We start from the raw sequence: 15,697 nt of genomic DNA, 5'->3' as shown, positions 1-15,697 counted from the left end.
TCTAAATATATTTATATATAAAATGGACATATATCTATATGTTTTTTTGGATGGAGATAAATATAATATATATAAATGGACATATATCTATATATATTTTTGGATGGAGATAAATATAATATATAAATATATAAGTATACATATTTATATATAAAATGGACATATATCTATGTATCTCCATCCAAAAATGCTAATGAATTCAAAAAGTTAGATAAATTCGTAGAACCTTGTAAGGATTCATGACATGGGAATTAAAGGTCCAGACACACCTTAGACTTTTTGAACTTAGAGTCACTGAAGGCACTTTCTCTGTTTTTCTACTTTTCCTTGGTCCCACTATAGGACACTGAACTCTACATAGTGTTGTTCTGACCCATATACTCCTCCTTCATCTTTCATATCACTGTCTTCGGGAATTATGAATTAAATCCAATGACCCAGAACAGTAATATGAATCCAAACTTAACATATTCATGGGCAAAATCTAATCAAAGTTTGTGATAGCATTTCCTTAATTTCTGTGCTGTGTTATGATATTGAAAGATTATTTCAATTTTTTCTGAGTTCTAAGTATTTCCTACAGTAGACATTTTAAGTTGCTCATGATTGAAGAGTTACATAGGTTAGTAACTTAGAAAACTATTCTAAAAACAGTTGGTCATATCAAGATTTTAATGTTTTCTGCTACCACGAAATCAGAGCATAGAGTTGAAAATGCCATTTTCAAGAACATGATTAGAAATTATTATTTTTTTAAACTAAGGCTTGTGGCTGTTACAGGGATGTAGGGGAAAAACCTAGCAGCTCTGAAGTAGACAAAGTTTAATTTTAGTTCTATAATTTGTTTAAACTGGATGAGTAACCTTGGACAGGACACTTACCCTCTCAGAGCTCTGTAACTCGTAATCACCTGTGAAGAAGAAACCATGTACCCCAAAATGCTCATTATTGGCCCACTGCCTTGGCATATAAAGGACCGGCAATAAATGTGCTTTTTCCTCCCCTTTGTTTGGGATTTGGAAGCTATGGTTTTTCTTCTTCCTAACCGTCCCCCATCTCAAGGATACACATTTTTACTTTTCTCCCCCAAATCTGATTTTACTAATCACTTTGTTCTTCATTTAAGGCAGTGAATTAATAAAGTCAACAACCATGTCCACAACACCTGGAAAAGTACCAGATGATAACAGGTGTTCATAACAAAAACCTGGATGAACAGGGCGGCCCATATGTGTGGGTGCACGACGGTGAGCAGAGCCGGCTCCTGCCACCGTGGAACTCAGTCTAGCGCAAAGATGGAGATTAACAGGAAGTGACAACGTGCCAAGTGTCAGGCTAGACAAATACCAGGGCATTCTGACCCCTGCCAGGGAGGTTGTGGCCCATCTGGGGAGGAGACCCAAGCTCCATACCTTACATCACGAGCACTGGACCAATTGAAACTTCAGTCTTCCTTCCCTCCACCCCAGAATCACACCAGTACCGCAATCTGAGGACTCTGTTTACCCTGTTGCATTGTAGCCTCGTGACATATTCAAATCTAGTACAACCGTTGCCTCACCTGTAAAAATTACCATTGAAATTACCCACCCCACCCACCTTGTAAGGCCCAGTTTAGAACACAGTTAACGCTACATAAGAATTAGACACTATTTGAATAGTAAATACCAAGATCAGGTCTCTGGAAGAAGGATGGTCAAGCATGAGCAGCTCTGAAACGCTGGGTCAATAAGGTTGGGTTTTGTTTGAACAAGTAAACAAAGGTTGGGTACTTTTGGCTAGCTGGTATTTATTATAGCCATATTTATCAAAAGAGGATTTCTGCAGTTTGTTAATAGAATTTGATTTCTGGAATGTGGTGGTTGTGAGCAAAGACGTGAAGAATTAGACCTCTAAGATCATTTATGCAAGTGTTCGACTTCCTGCTTATAATTTTTACTTCCTGGGTGGGTTGGTGTCCAGAACTCTGACCAGGAAAAGCAAGAGTCCTAAATTTTTTCCTGAGAGGCCTCGGTACCCTATAAAGATTTTAGTCTTTCTAACTGCCTTCCTGAGGAAATAAATCATCCTCGTCTAAATTATACCCTAACAAAAAGTGCATATCCACTTTCCATTACTTCCTCACCCCATTACAGCAAACTCTCACCCAGACTATTGTCAGATGTTCTGAGGTAAATGAACTAGATTATTTGATAGTCACTTTTTTAGATATAATCAAGACTGGATTCATTTCATAGTGAAAGTGAGGAGACGGCTCCATCTAAATGCGGCATTGCTATTTTTAGTTTATACCTTTTGGAGCTGCTGTCATTCGCTCCCACTTCATTTACTCCAACGGAGTTATTTTTTTGGTAATTGATTTTATGATCTAGCTTATATGTGGATATTAACATGGAAACCATTATGCTTGGTTTGTTCTGTTCATTTCCAGGGCCCTAATTCAGTCATGATTGTCCTTGTCATGCTGTTGAATATCGGGTTGGCCATTCTGTTTGTTCACTTTCTGACTTGATTGAAATTAGGAAAGGTAAGAATAGCCTTAATTTCTATATAAAATCACTGTATATAATATTCTTTTCCCATATTTGAATTTACATTTTTTTTTAACAACTGCATGTTGTCCTTCACTTTAATTTTGGCTGTGCCTGAATGTGATTCAACATAGTTACTTAATGATATAACTGTTTTGACCCTTCAGTGAAGTCATGACAACTAGCGGTGTTAGCCCGCAGTTCTCTGTTCTCTGCCGTGGCATCGTCAGCCCTTTAAATGGCACACCCCAGTCAGACTCAGACTCAGGGAAGGAGGCTTGGAATTAGGATGGGATCGCGAAAGAGATGAAACTTGGAAAATTCAACCAGAGGACCTGTTCGGTTCCCCTGGGGATGCTTGTGGCTTTGGGGGTCCTCTGGGAGCTGAAGCAAGCAGCCATGTCGGAGAGCAAAACTTAATAATCATTCTTTTTTAAAATCTGCTGAACCAGCCCCAGCCGGCGAAGTTCTTGGCATTGGCTACTCCATCTGTCCTAGCGGAGTGTGACTAAACTGGAAATGTATGGAGCTGCATTTTTTTTTTTTTTCCTGATGGAAGTCAACAGCTGCCTTACTATTTTACCATCTGACGTTTTTAGTAGGGAGCTGGGGAAACAAACGACTGCCTGAGGAATGCGGTCGGAGGATTGTGTTGCTGTGGCCATGGTTCCAACATTCACTCCTATCTCATTCGAAGAAATAGGTAGCAGCATCACTCACCAGTCTTATGGCACGACCTGCTGCTTTAACATCTCCTGGAATGTTCTGGGAGAGAACGTTTCGTTGGCTTGTGCACGACTATGTTCATTTTTGCCGTTTATTGAAGTAGGATGTATAGTCCTCTACAGCGTGTGGTCCTGGCCAGAGGAAACACACTTGTTGCATCTCAAGGAAAAGAAACAACAATTAATTCTAGAGAAGACGTGTTTGTTGCGATAGCAGTACATCTTTTTTTTTTTTTTTTTCATGCCCTTTAGTTGTCCTAAACCTGTAATAGGCTGTTTAAAAGTTAGCAGTGTTGAAGGCATTATACCTTCCTAAGAAATAATTTTAAATATTTTTAAATCTTACTGAGATGAATCTTTTATGCACTTAGGAGGTGCTAAATTTTAAAAGCTGAAAGACAACAGAATTCTGAGAAGTGTAGTCAAAATGTTGCATGGATTGCAGTAATCAACGTCTGAAGGATTCAGTTTCATTGCTGACGTACTTTACAACCAAATAAAATCTTGTCAGTGACTATGTTAATTCCCATGAAAGTTAAGCAAGATGCTATTAATAACTGCTCTGATCTTTTTTTTTTTTTCCCCCTCCAACTTAAATTTTTGTTGAATACATTCAGGTAGAGCATCAAGCTTTGTTAAACCTCTGGCTTCTCGATTTTATGCCTTTTTGTGTTTTTCAAAGTCCTTTCGTAATTTTATTTCACATTTTAAAAGCTTAGACATTTTTATTTAAATACTTGTCTTTTGCAGTCGGTCCTTTGTTATTCTGACATAATCTGATTTTTTTTGCTGTTTTATAATTCATCCTTTATTACTCAGAAGCATGCTTATTACTTGGAGACACTATGTGGTCTTTATAATTATTTAAAAAGAAATCAGGGGAGGAAAGGTACCTTAAATCTATCTAAGACATTACATTGTGGAGAAGGAGCTAGCTATTCCTAAATATTTTCACAACCTGCATGGTTTAATTGGATTCTTTTTACCTTATTTGCTACCTTTCAATGCAGAAGAGACCACTCACGTGTTAGCACAGGTGTGGACTGAATGCTTTGTCACCGGCAGGGTAGTAACCCAGTGATGTTTTTTGCAGAAGTGCAATATGTTGAGAATCCTGGGTGTGACCAATATGGAATAAGAAGAAAGCAGAAAGAGAGCAAATGAAATTACAACCTTGTATATTTATTTATTTTTTACATTTTGCTTTGACTTTTAAATTTAGGAAGTACGTTTTTAGCCAAGAAACGTTTAAGCTCCTGTGTCAGTCTCCGTACTCTCACTGCGCCTTCCTAACCCCGTAGCTCTTGATGCTGGGAAAATGGATTTTTTTTAAAAAAAATAAAATAAAATATTTAATCTTCTTAAGTGTTTATTTAAAATGTGTAATGCTTTGGAAATAATGGGTAACAGATAATTAAAGGATATGTTTATAAAGTAAGCATGTTGGTTCCATTTATAAATATATGTATGATTTATAAGCTTTTTTAAAAACAAAGCTCAAATTGTTGGTATTTTTCTAAAATGTGCACAGCTGTATTTTACATGAAAGGCTCTTTCTAACGGGTTGTTATACTGTGCTCTACATTTTGGACAGCACATGAAGTCTGCCAATGTACTTAATAAAACATGACCTTGTTTATTTAAAGTTCCTTGCTGTGAAAAAGAACTCCCTACGTGTGAGTTCCTTTATTTATAATCCTCGAAACCAAAATGTCTAATGTACAGTTTTCACAACTGTATCCGCTCTAATAAAAAAAGTTGGTTATTAATAAAGTTGCAGGTGTATTTCCTTTGTGAGTAAATTACTGTCTTGAGTTGTATGGAATTTGGGTGTTGGTGGGTTGTATTAAAAGAAAGATCTGCTGAGAAACTGACAGCAGAAATGGGGTACAAAATGCTTCAAAGCAGCCACATGGGAGGAGGTAGTTGTACCATTATTTCTTTCTACATTGCTTTCATCCTGGGCTTTTCCACTGATTTGGTAAAATAAGATTCCTTTTTCTGTTTAGTGCCTTCATTAATGGGATTAGTTCCTTAGCCAGGTTTTAAGCCTGCTCCTGTTTTTAAGGAAAACTCAAAGTTGGAGTAAATCCACCTCCTGCAAGGGTACTTTTCAAGTAATTAAAGTTTTTGGGTCATTGTGCCCCAAGTAAGTTAATATGTTGCTATGGTCCCTGTTGAGACACACTTCAGGAAGTTTAGGCACACTGTGCATAATAAACTTGCCGCCACCAGAGTTTCCAGCCACTGGGCTTCCTCTGAAGCCTTCGGGTACCGGCCCAGGGCACCCCAACCCCTAGCAAGCTCCCTATGAAAGACAGTGAAAGGCCCACCTCCAAAACAGCTTCCCAGGGAGCCGCAATGGTGTTTGCACCTTCCCAAATGAGCCCACTCCTGTTGAAGGCTAATGTCTTGCAGACCCCTGTATAAAGAATGCATAAAGTTACCACCTCTAAGTAGTCAAAGACTGAACAACTTAAGTGATTCATCTCCCAGTAAATCCTGAAAGAATGGAACACAGACTTGTCTGGAGCAGGCAGGAGAAGCACAGGGTGCTAGAAAGATTATCGATTCCCGGTTCAGGTCCAAACCACACGTTTTGATGGTGGAAGCCAAAGCTGGGGTGAAGACTTTGTGGTTGGGAAATCTGGAAAATATTCTCCATGCCCTTTGAATGCAGTAACTATTTCAGGAACAATGGTAAGCCGGCTCCCCGGGCATACGCTCGACGGCACTCGCAGCCCTCCTCCCACACTCTGGAAACTTGAGCAGCCTCGTCTTAACCACTCAGTATGTGGCTGCACACATGGCTTGTTCACGATCAGCACAGCATAACCAGCGGCTCGTCGGGCTGAGTTTGATTAGCCTGGGTTTGTAAACTGTCTACATGCACCAATTACTTCTTACCCCGAAGGTACTGACAAGGACTTCCGTGTTCTCTACTAGCCCCTATAGGAGTCTCATGTATGGGAATAGGAGGGGAAATAACAAAATACATAGAATAAAATGAACAGTCTTGAAGGCAGTGAATATGGATAAAATTCTCGGCTACGGTCATGGCTGACTATGGATTTTTCTCTAGTCTGTGTCCTGGTTTCCTCATCTATAAAATGGGTGTAACTAGAGCCCGCACCTTCACAGCATGGTTGTGAAGGTGAAATGAGCTCATTTAAGTTAAGGGCTTAGTAACTGTTGTGTTAGGCTTTGCCAGTTGGAGGAATGAAGAAAAAAATGTTTAATTTCTGTAACTGTCTCAAACACAGCAACAAATAGAGTGGTATTCCACTACAAAGGCCTGTTTTTAAAAGTTAATTATGCCACAGGTCATATTATGTTCTTTCTTCAGTAGTGAAGATCATAAAAATCAAAGGCCACACTTCACCACAGAGTGCCTTCTCTATGCTGAAATGCAATTTTCTGTATAGTATGGTGTGAGACGTTTGTTTTACAAGGAATGTTCACATCAGTGACTCATTAGATTCCTACAAGATCCCTTGGGAAGAATTCCTGCAGTTAAATGACTTGCCCAAGGTTGTGTAGCCAAAAAGTCATAAAAATTTCTATCCAAGTCCCAGATCGGATTCTAAATGTGCTTATTCATTTCATATTCTTAGTTAATTTTCCTCCACACTGTCATACTTACCAACCATAAAAGGCTGGAAAACATGATAAAATGCAGGTAATGGTATGGGTTGAATGAACCCATTTCTGTAAGTCCCTTGATGTCACTTGGTTAATATAATAACTACAGTAGAGTTTATTAAAAGTTCTGAATAGGGCGCCTGGGTGGCTCAGTGGGTTAAGCCGCTGCCTTCGGCTCAGGTCATGATCTCAGGGTCCTGGGATCGAGGCCCGCATCGGGCTCTCTGCTCAGCGGGGAGCCTGCTTCCCTCTCTGTCTCTCTGCTTGCCTCTCCATCTACTTGTTATTTCTCTCTGTCAAATAAATAAATAAATCTTTAAAAAAAAAAAAAAAAGTTCTGAATAATGTATTAACAGTCCTGTTTAATGACTTCTAGTAAGGTATGTATGATCATTTTGAACCTTATAAAATACTAAATATTAACAAAGGCTTAGCATCTAAATGATGTTTTAGAGTGAGAAGCATGTTATACGTGAACTCTGTGTGTGTTTGAACTTGATTTCAAGGATTAACCCAGAAATTTCCCATTGCAACCAGAAGGCCTAGAAGATTTAGACAAATAGCAGGACGTTCTTTTGTGACATCACCCATGTTCCATACAGTGTACTTGGTATGCTCTTGAATCCCAGATCTGATTTAGGTAAACTATTAGAATTAACTCTAAAGCAAAGCCCTAAGGTCTGTTTGGCTGGTGATTAGGAAAGTAGCTCACATACCAACATAAAGAATATAGCAATCTTTGAAGAGAATTCTGGCGAGATGATTTGGAGGGAGAGACAGACTCAGCGGAAGATTACGGTACTCCTGGATAACCTTTCCTTCCCATCCTTGCCCCACACAAGCTCATTCATGAAATATCAAGAACATCAAGGGTCCAACGGAATTATGATAATACTTGCTTCAGGGAAAGCAAGTCTTTGGTTTTAGGAATGTATGTCACAGGTCACATTCCTGCCACATATTATGGCACATACTTGGAAGAAAAGAATCTGATGAATATCATGTCCCCCATGCAATAAAAGCAGAAGCAAAGGTGAGAAAAAGCCAAAGGTCCCATAGTCTTCTCATGTTCTGGCCACGTTCTAACAACAGCTTCCGACCACCAGAGCAGATGCCTAGAGTCCGATAGCTGCTTCTGGTAGAGGCCAAGAGGATGCTCAGACGTAGCCTTGTTGCAAAGCTAATGGGGCGGAATCCATTAAGGACTAGATCTTGCATTGTATTTTTTTTTTTTAAGATTTTATTTATTTATTTGACAAGAAAGAGAGTGATCACAAGCAGGCAGGGAGGCAGGCAGAGAGAGGAGGAAGCAGGCTCCCTGCTGAGCAGAGAGCCCGATGTGGGGCTCAATCCCAGGACTCTGGGATCATGACCTGAACCGAAGGCAGAGGCTTTAACCCACTGAGCCACCCAGGTGCCCGTAGATCTTGCATTTTAAAAGCAATTTTACATCAGATAATAGGGCCAAATCAAAGCAGAGGTTGGACATATCCAGATCCGCATAATATTTAAAAGGATAGACAGCTATTATTTCAATCTGTGGTTACTCATCAGCCCACAGAAACCAAGCAAGAATTTGGGTCGTAATCGCAACACAAGAAAGCAAGTGCCGAAGAATGCATTACATCTGTGCCCAAAATAAAGTTTGATGCTATCTACGTCTCATTTGTTTGGCATGATACATGCATGTAATGTGGAGGATCAGCATGATTTTTCACTTCTCAATGTCCACTTTATTTCCCAATATGTACATACTTTACAATTTAGATTTCTTCCATTAGGATTTTTGTGCAAAGGAATCTCTATTTTTTCCACTCTTTCCTTCATAAAAGAGTATTACTAATCTCAGAGACCCTGGACTGTATCCTGGGGTTTCTCTTGGCTCACTCCAACGATCAATAATTTACCTGAGTTTCTGTTGACATTCTAAAGACTATCTGAGTAAATTATAAAGGAAGGACTGCAAACCTATCTGTGACTCTGTTCTGAGCTCTCAGGGAAAGAGAGGGGGTGGTTATTTAATTTTTTTCAAGATTTTATTTTTTTAAGTAATCTCTACACCTAATGTGGGGTTCCAACCTACCACCCCAAGACCAAGAGTCATACACTCTGCCTACTGAACCAGCCAGGCACTGCCTCCCACTCCCCTCTTGTTTTTTAAAGGTGAAATTTTAGGAATTTTAATGTGGCCTGTGTGTTTAGTACCCTGCCTGATGCCTTAGGGCTCTGCAAAACCTGAGCTCTCCATTGTGCAGAACCATGGCTCCCTGTCAGTCCCCACAGCAGCAGCATGCTTCGAGACAAACAATTTCCCAGTGCAGTTTGACCTACATGTCAGCTTCCTTGAGAATATGAATGCAAACAGAGAAGCATAAAAAGGCTTCAAATCAGGCATGCCACTTTCTCAGGCACGAGTTTCTAGAACCAGCCACACACTTCCCTTTGGAATTATCCTCCTGTTCATGAGGAGGGTCAATGTCAAATGGACATTATAAGTCCATTTGGGTACACTCTAAGGACTGTTTCGGGGTCTATAAAATGGGAACAATAGTACCTGCCTTATAGTGTCTGGGGTTTTTTTTTAAGATTTATTTTGAGAGCACGAGAGCATGTCTGCACACGGCGGGGGGAGGGGCAGAGGTAGAGAGAGGAGCTCAAGCAGGCTCCCTGCCGAGTGCAGAGCCCGACTCAAGGCTCAGTCTCACAACCCTGAGATCATGACCTGAGCCAAAACCAAGAATCAGACGCTTAACCAACTGAGCTACCCAGGTGCCCCCATAGCGTTTTTATAAGAATCAAAGAGAGAACTTCAATCAGCTCTCCAACATGTGGTAGACTCTCAACATATAGTAGGTACTATTACACTTAATTGTCTCAACTTTATCAGCAATTTTTACTTATTCTCTCCTCAAATATTTGTTAGGTACCATTGAAATAACTTTCTCGGCCCAAGACAGAGCAGCCCTCTCCTGGCGTGCCTTAACAGCAAACTAGGACTTAGATAACTTTTGGGTCCCTGTAGATGCTCCACTTGACCAGAAACACAATATATTCCATCAGCCAATCTTCACACCCCAAGCCAACTCTGGGTCACTTGCCCCAAACAGGTGTGGCCCAAACCAATCAGATATTTCTTTTTTTTTTTTTTTTTTTTTTTTTTTTTTTTTTAAAGATTTTATTTATTTATTTGACAGAGAGAGATCACAAGTAGGCAGAGAGACAGGCAGAGAGAGAGAGAGAGAGGAAGCAGGCTCCCTGCTGAGCAGAGAGCCCGATGCGGGCCTCGATCCCAGGACCCCAAGATCATGACCTGAGCTGAAGGCAGCGGCTTAACCCACTGAGCCACCCAGGTGCCCCCAATCAGATATTTCTATTTTTTTCTTTATTCTTTTACCTTTATTCTTTTCCTGCCTTCTACCCCATTTTGCAGGTCTCCAAAAGGAGACTGTTCACTTGATGAAGTGTCAAGTAGTTCATTTATAATTGTTTTCTTGACTATTTTTAATAGTACTTAATTGGTTTTTCTTTAAATTCACTAAAATGAAATTCTTCAGTCATGAAGCAGCAGGTCCTCCTGAACTAAGGGATGCCTTCTGCCAGCTATACTTTGAAGAGTTAAATGACTACCTTCTCAAACCCGAAGGAAAGACCATAAAAATCAAAGCTCTTACTGACCATCTGGAAGATACACTAGTGGGCATGGATGCATTTCTCATTAGAAGCTTAGGAATACTTAATACAGAACACTCATACTAGCACAACTATTCATTAATGTCTATTACTCACAAAAACTGCATGATCAAAAGATAAAATTAAGGTGCTCGAGAAACGAGCCCGACAAAGACTTGCCATAATGATTAGACTCTTAGTTATAGGAACAAACTTCCTGAGGTAGGACGCAGGAGGATGTTCACTGATAACGCAGAAATGTGTTAATTTCCCAGCTCTTATATTTAATCACTATGGTTATGAACATAGGCAAATGGTCTGGCTTCAAAGAAAATTAAAATACATCTAATCAGAAATAATAGCATGGCAAAAATATCATGTCAGAGCTTCCAGAGCTGAGTAGTTAGGGTAACATCCATTAGTTTATAAATTCATCATTAATATTTATAAAGAACAGAAAGAGGCTAAGAAGGTATCTGCTCCATTCAACGTAGACATCCTGACAGCTTATCTCAAATCCTGCATTAAGCTAAACTTGAGTGCTTTTCTTCAATAGAAAACAGGAAACAATTCTCCTGCTTGAAACATACTTCATTGACTATTTTAAGGAAAACCTGACTTTAGAAGAAAGTCACCTCCTGGGACTTTAAATAGCTTTTATGTCATTAAAACACACACTTTCCCACCCCCGCCCCCTCACCAAATCTCATTCTGTATCAACCACAACAGGAAGGAGAAGATTTCAGTGGTTTTCAAACTTCAATGAGCATTAGAATCACCTGAACATAAAAACATTGCTGAGCCTCACCCTGTCAGTTTCTGATTTAGTCATTCTGGGAATTTGCATCTCTAACGTTCTCCTCAGTGATGTAGACGCTGCTGGCTCCCCGACCAAAGAGCAGAGTAGAAAAGAGTGCGTACACAACTGACTAGCATCTGTTATCACAACATTATTTGATCCTTTTAACAGAAGGAGGACTTAGATAACTTTTGAACTTAGAATTTAGGTAACTTCCCTATTGCCAGGAGAAACCTAAGACTGAGAGGGGTGAAGAGAACTGTTTAACAAAACACAGCTGATTAACAGAACCAAGACTCCTACCCAGGTGTCTGGCTGCAAGTCCTAGGTCTTTCTCTTTTGTCTCAACAGCTCAGCATCTGTCCTCTGGCCACCAAAAGGTTAGAACATAGACCATGACCAAGTTGTTCTGACCACTGTCAGGCAAAGCATGAAGGCTGAGTCCTTAGGTTCACTGGAACAAAACACTGATGTCTAAGATTGAAGGTAGTGCATTGCCTATCACTTGAAAGAAACTCATTCTCAAATCCACGCAATGGTTTCTCTGTAGCCCTTTCTCTCAAACCACATAGGACACTGGACCTCATTCTTTTATGATTCGCACACTCAAATACTTCTATTTTATCAGGCGTGTTCATGTTTGCAAGCCTACACATAACTCTTCCATCTGTGTAGAATTTCTCCTCAAGTTTTGACAGGAAAAAACAAAACAAAACCTATATCATTAAAGATGACAACAGTATCTGCACGTACAGATTCTGTCACGTCCTGCTGACCTTCCTCAGCAATCACCCATCTCCAAGAGGAAGCCTGATTATCAAAGAAGAGAGAAGGCAGAGATTGCCAGGAAGCAAGGGGGCTTTTAGGAAAACATCCTGGTCCTTATTTTCATCAAGAGACAAGTGTGGGATTGAGGAAATTAATCTGTCAAAGAGCATTAGACAAGTTCCCTATCTGCTTCAGAGAGTCTATGTTCAACTCTGAGATTTTCCACAAATGGCAAGAAAAGACAAGACACAGAAGAGAAATACACAAGGGTCGATAAACGTGAAAGACGCTCAGTCTGACTGCTAGGCAGGGAAATGCAGACTAAAATAATTAGATTTTCAAAATTCAGTGTTTTCCACATTAACCACATTCTTAGCTGAGATGGAAGAGGAGCTTGATTTGGAATCAGCACTAGATCTCGACTCCATAGCATCTACTTTCTCATCCTGGGAAATGTTCCCAGGCTCCAAGGAATGTCCCTCCTCAGTTACTGCAAACCACCTAATTTGATTTTTAGCACTTTACTGCATGAACCATTTGTTTTTTCAAATCTATCTCTACTAATAGGCTGTGCTCTCTTCACAGGTGGGGATTTTGTCCCTGGTCTCTACCCAACAGTGCCTGGCACATGCATATGTCCAGTAAGACTGATGAGTGAATTCATAAAACCAAAATAACCTTGGGATGCCTGGGTGGCTCAGGCAGTTGAGCATCTGCCTTTGACTCAGGTCATGATCCTGGGGTCCCAGGATCGAGTCTCCTGTGGAGTTCCCTGCTCAGGGGAGAGTCTGCTCCTTCCTCTGCCTCTCATCCTGCTCATATGCTCTCTCACAAATAAATAAATAAAATCTTTTTAAAAAAATGAAATAACCTTGCCCACTTGGAACAGCTCACTCACTATTGAAAGAAAGCCATCTTCTGCAACATGCTCTGAGGACATGACCCCCAATTCTTACATCTATTGTCATAGTAATATTAATATTACTATGCTAAATGTGGGGGTAGGGTGAATATTTATGGAAGAGTAAGAAGTTTTAAGCATATGTAGAAATCCTGTTCAGGTGTCACTCATTTCTATTTGGCAAAAATTATGACTGAGAGCCTTTGTAAAAGTAGTTTGCTAAGCAATTTGATAATATATCCAAAGAGGCCAACTGATCATCTTTCTTATTACGAAGATGATTTCTAATAAGAAAAGTTTCAGTTGGGCACCTGGGTGGCTCAGTGGGTTAAGCCGCTGCCTTCGGCTCAGGTCATGATCTCAGGGTCCTGGGATCGAGTCCCGCATCGGGTTCTCTGCTCCGCGGGGAGCCTGCTTCCTCCTCTCTCTCTCTCTGCCTGCCTCTCTGCCTACTTGTGATCTTTCTGTGTCAAATGAATAAATAAAATCTTTAAAAAAAAAAAAAAAGTTTCAGTTAAGCAAGATGAGTAAGTTCTACAGGTCTGCTGTACAACATCGTGCCTGTAGATAACAGTACTGTACTGTGCTCTTAAAAATCTTCCAAGAGGGGGTCCTGGGTGGATCGCTCCATTAAGGTCTGAGACCAAGTCCCACATCCACCTCCAGGCTCAGCAGAAAGTCGGCTTGAAGACTCTTCCTCTGCTCCTCCCCCCACTCACCGGCTCTTGCTCTCTCAAATAAATAAATCTTTTAAAAACATCTTTTAGGGGCGCCTGGGTGGCTCAGTGGGTTAAGCCTCTGTCTTCGGCTTGGGTCATGATGTCGGAGTCCTGAAAGCGAGCCCCACATCGGGCTCTCTGCTCGGCGGGGAACCTGCTTCCCCCTCTCTCTCTGCCTGCCTCTCTGCCTGCTTGTGATCTCTGTCAAATAAATGAATAAAATCTTAAAAAAAAAAAAAAGTCTTTTAGGAGGGTAAATCTCATGTTGTGTTCTTACCACAATAAAAATTTAAATTACTTCTTAACACCTCGACATGTTTTCAGGCATTTAGGATTACATGGATGGTGAACAGATGCCAGGGGCTCATTCAGAGTTGAGAGTTCCTGATTCTTTATTTGCCTCAGAGTGGCAACTATGGAGGAGAAGAAAAATGGGCCGATTAGAGCAGCACTGAGGAGAGAGAATTAACCCAAAGTGGTGATTTAGTATGGAGAATAAGGGGAAAGTCCGATTCCATAATGATGTCAAGTTCAGGCCTGAGCCACTGAGAGCTTGTTAGAGTCCCTAATAGGGGAGATGGGAGGACATGTGCACAGGAGCCCAAAGACACAGAAAACTGAAAACTAAAGTTTGAGACACAGTGGACCTGGGGAGTTTGTGAGATGGGATAGGAGGAGAGAACGCCATTGGGTATCTGGGCCCAAAGTCCCAGAGAACTCTGGGATCAGGTGGTGTACAGGCACATGGTGAAGGAAAAACACCCGGCAAGGATTTGTTTGACTCTTCACAAATTTTCTATCCATTCTTCAGAGCAGGTCTCCCCACAAGACTATAAGATTCTTGTAGTTGATACTTTTTAATTGCCTCTCTTTACAGAAGTAACTATTTTGTCAGTAACTTCACTAATTCAGGCTTAATTAGTGCAGAGGTATTTGAAGTTGTTCTAGTAACTTCTTTTATGCCTGAGTTGGAGGTCCCTGAGTATCACATCAAATGTACAATTTTTCTAACTCATTGTTTAAGAAAGAATTTGACAGGTAAACTACTGTGTATATCTGAATACTTAACCAATCTTTAGATGAATCATGAAGGGTCAAGAAAGTTTTCCTTCGTGAGGGGGAGGAAGAGGAGCCTGGGCCTGGCCATCAGGCCTGAGGGCAGAAGAGGGCAGCTGCTAATCACTACTGCACAAGCCCCTTCCTGCACCATGTGGGACCGGCTTCTTTGTCCTCCTTCATGTTGCTTCAGTTTCCTGTGCCACTGAGCCTACCACTGAACTCACAGATAAATTTAAGAATAAACAACAAAGTTTGATCTTGAAGTTCGCCAGTATTTTTTAGTTATTATCTGGATGGAAAGATCCACTATTTGTTTACTGAAATAAAAATGGGGGTGGAGAAGAAGCTTAAAAAAAAAGAGAGAATTAAAGCTTCAGTAGGTTTTGGGAACCAAAAAGGCAAATAAGTCTCTTCTACTAAAATGGTCTTTCAGTTCTTCTACGGAGAGATTACCTACTCATCCATGAAAATGTGCACTGATAAAGTTAAAAGATAAGTCACTAGATAAACCAGAACTCTTCAGTTTGCCAAATCTTATGCTGAGATCTCAGCTACCTAAAAATCTACCTCTAGGTCAGGGAATCGTTATCAGGCAATCCCATTCCTCTGCCAGATTTTTGCTTTCTCGGACTCTTTTAATCCTTGGTGGTGACCATGTGACCTAATTCTAGCCAATGAAACTTTGCTGAATCTTCCAGAAAGGTTTTTACTTTCCTGATAAAAGGGATAGGTAGCAGAGAACTCAGTGCTGCCCCACCTTCCTCTCTTTTTTCTGATTTGAATGTAGGTGTGATGTCTTCTGCTATGGCAACTACCTTGAAACCATGAGGTAACAAGCATAAGAACAAAAACCTAGCAAGAATGGGGAAGCAGAAAGCTGGAAA

General features: G+C 40.5%; 1 protein-coding gene across 3 annotated transcripts in view; it reads left to right on the top strand.

The window, feature by feature from the left end:
• Positions 1-5,025, top strand: part of JPH1 (junctophilin 1) — an 83,361-nt gene extending 78,336 nt beyond the window's left edge. Inside the window, exons 5-6 of one of the 3 annotated variants that reach the window (XM_032315626.1) lie at positions 2,432-2,527; positions 4,350-5,025. In XM_032315626.1, coding sequence (XP_032171517.1) covers positions 2,432-2,512 — 81 coding nt within the window. In that variant the 3' untranslated portion in view covers positions 2,513-2,527; positions 4,350-5,025. Of the gene's footprint in view, positions 1-2,431; positions 2,528-2,698 lie in introns of all 3 variants that reach the window. The other 2 variants (XM_032315625.1, XM_032315623.1) reach the window with 2 other exon arrangements.
• Positions 5,026-15,697: the final 10,672 nt, after the last annotated feature.

Source organism: Mustela erminea, chromosome 16 (assembly GCF_009829155.1).
Source record: "Mustela erminea isolate mMusErm1 chromosome 16, mMusErm1.Pri, whole genome shotgun sequence".
Classification (NCBI taxonomy): domain Eukaryota; kingdom Metazoa; phylum Chordata; class Mammalia; order Carnivora; family Mustelidae; genus Mustela; species Mustela erminea.
The sequence above is the reverse complement of the archived record's forward strand: the minus strand, read 5'-3'. Positions and strand labels throughout refer to the sequence as shown.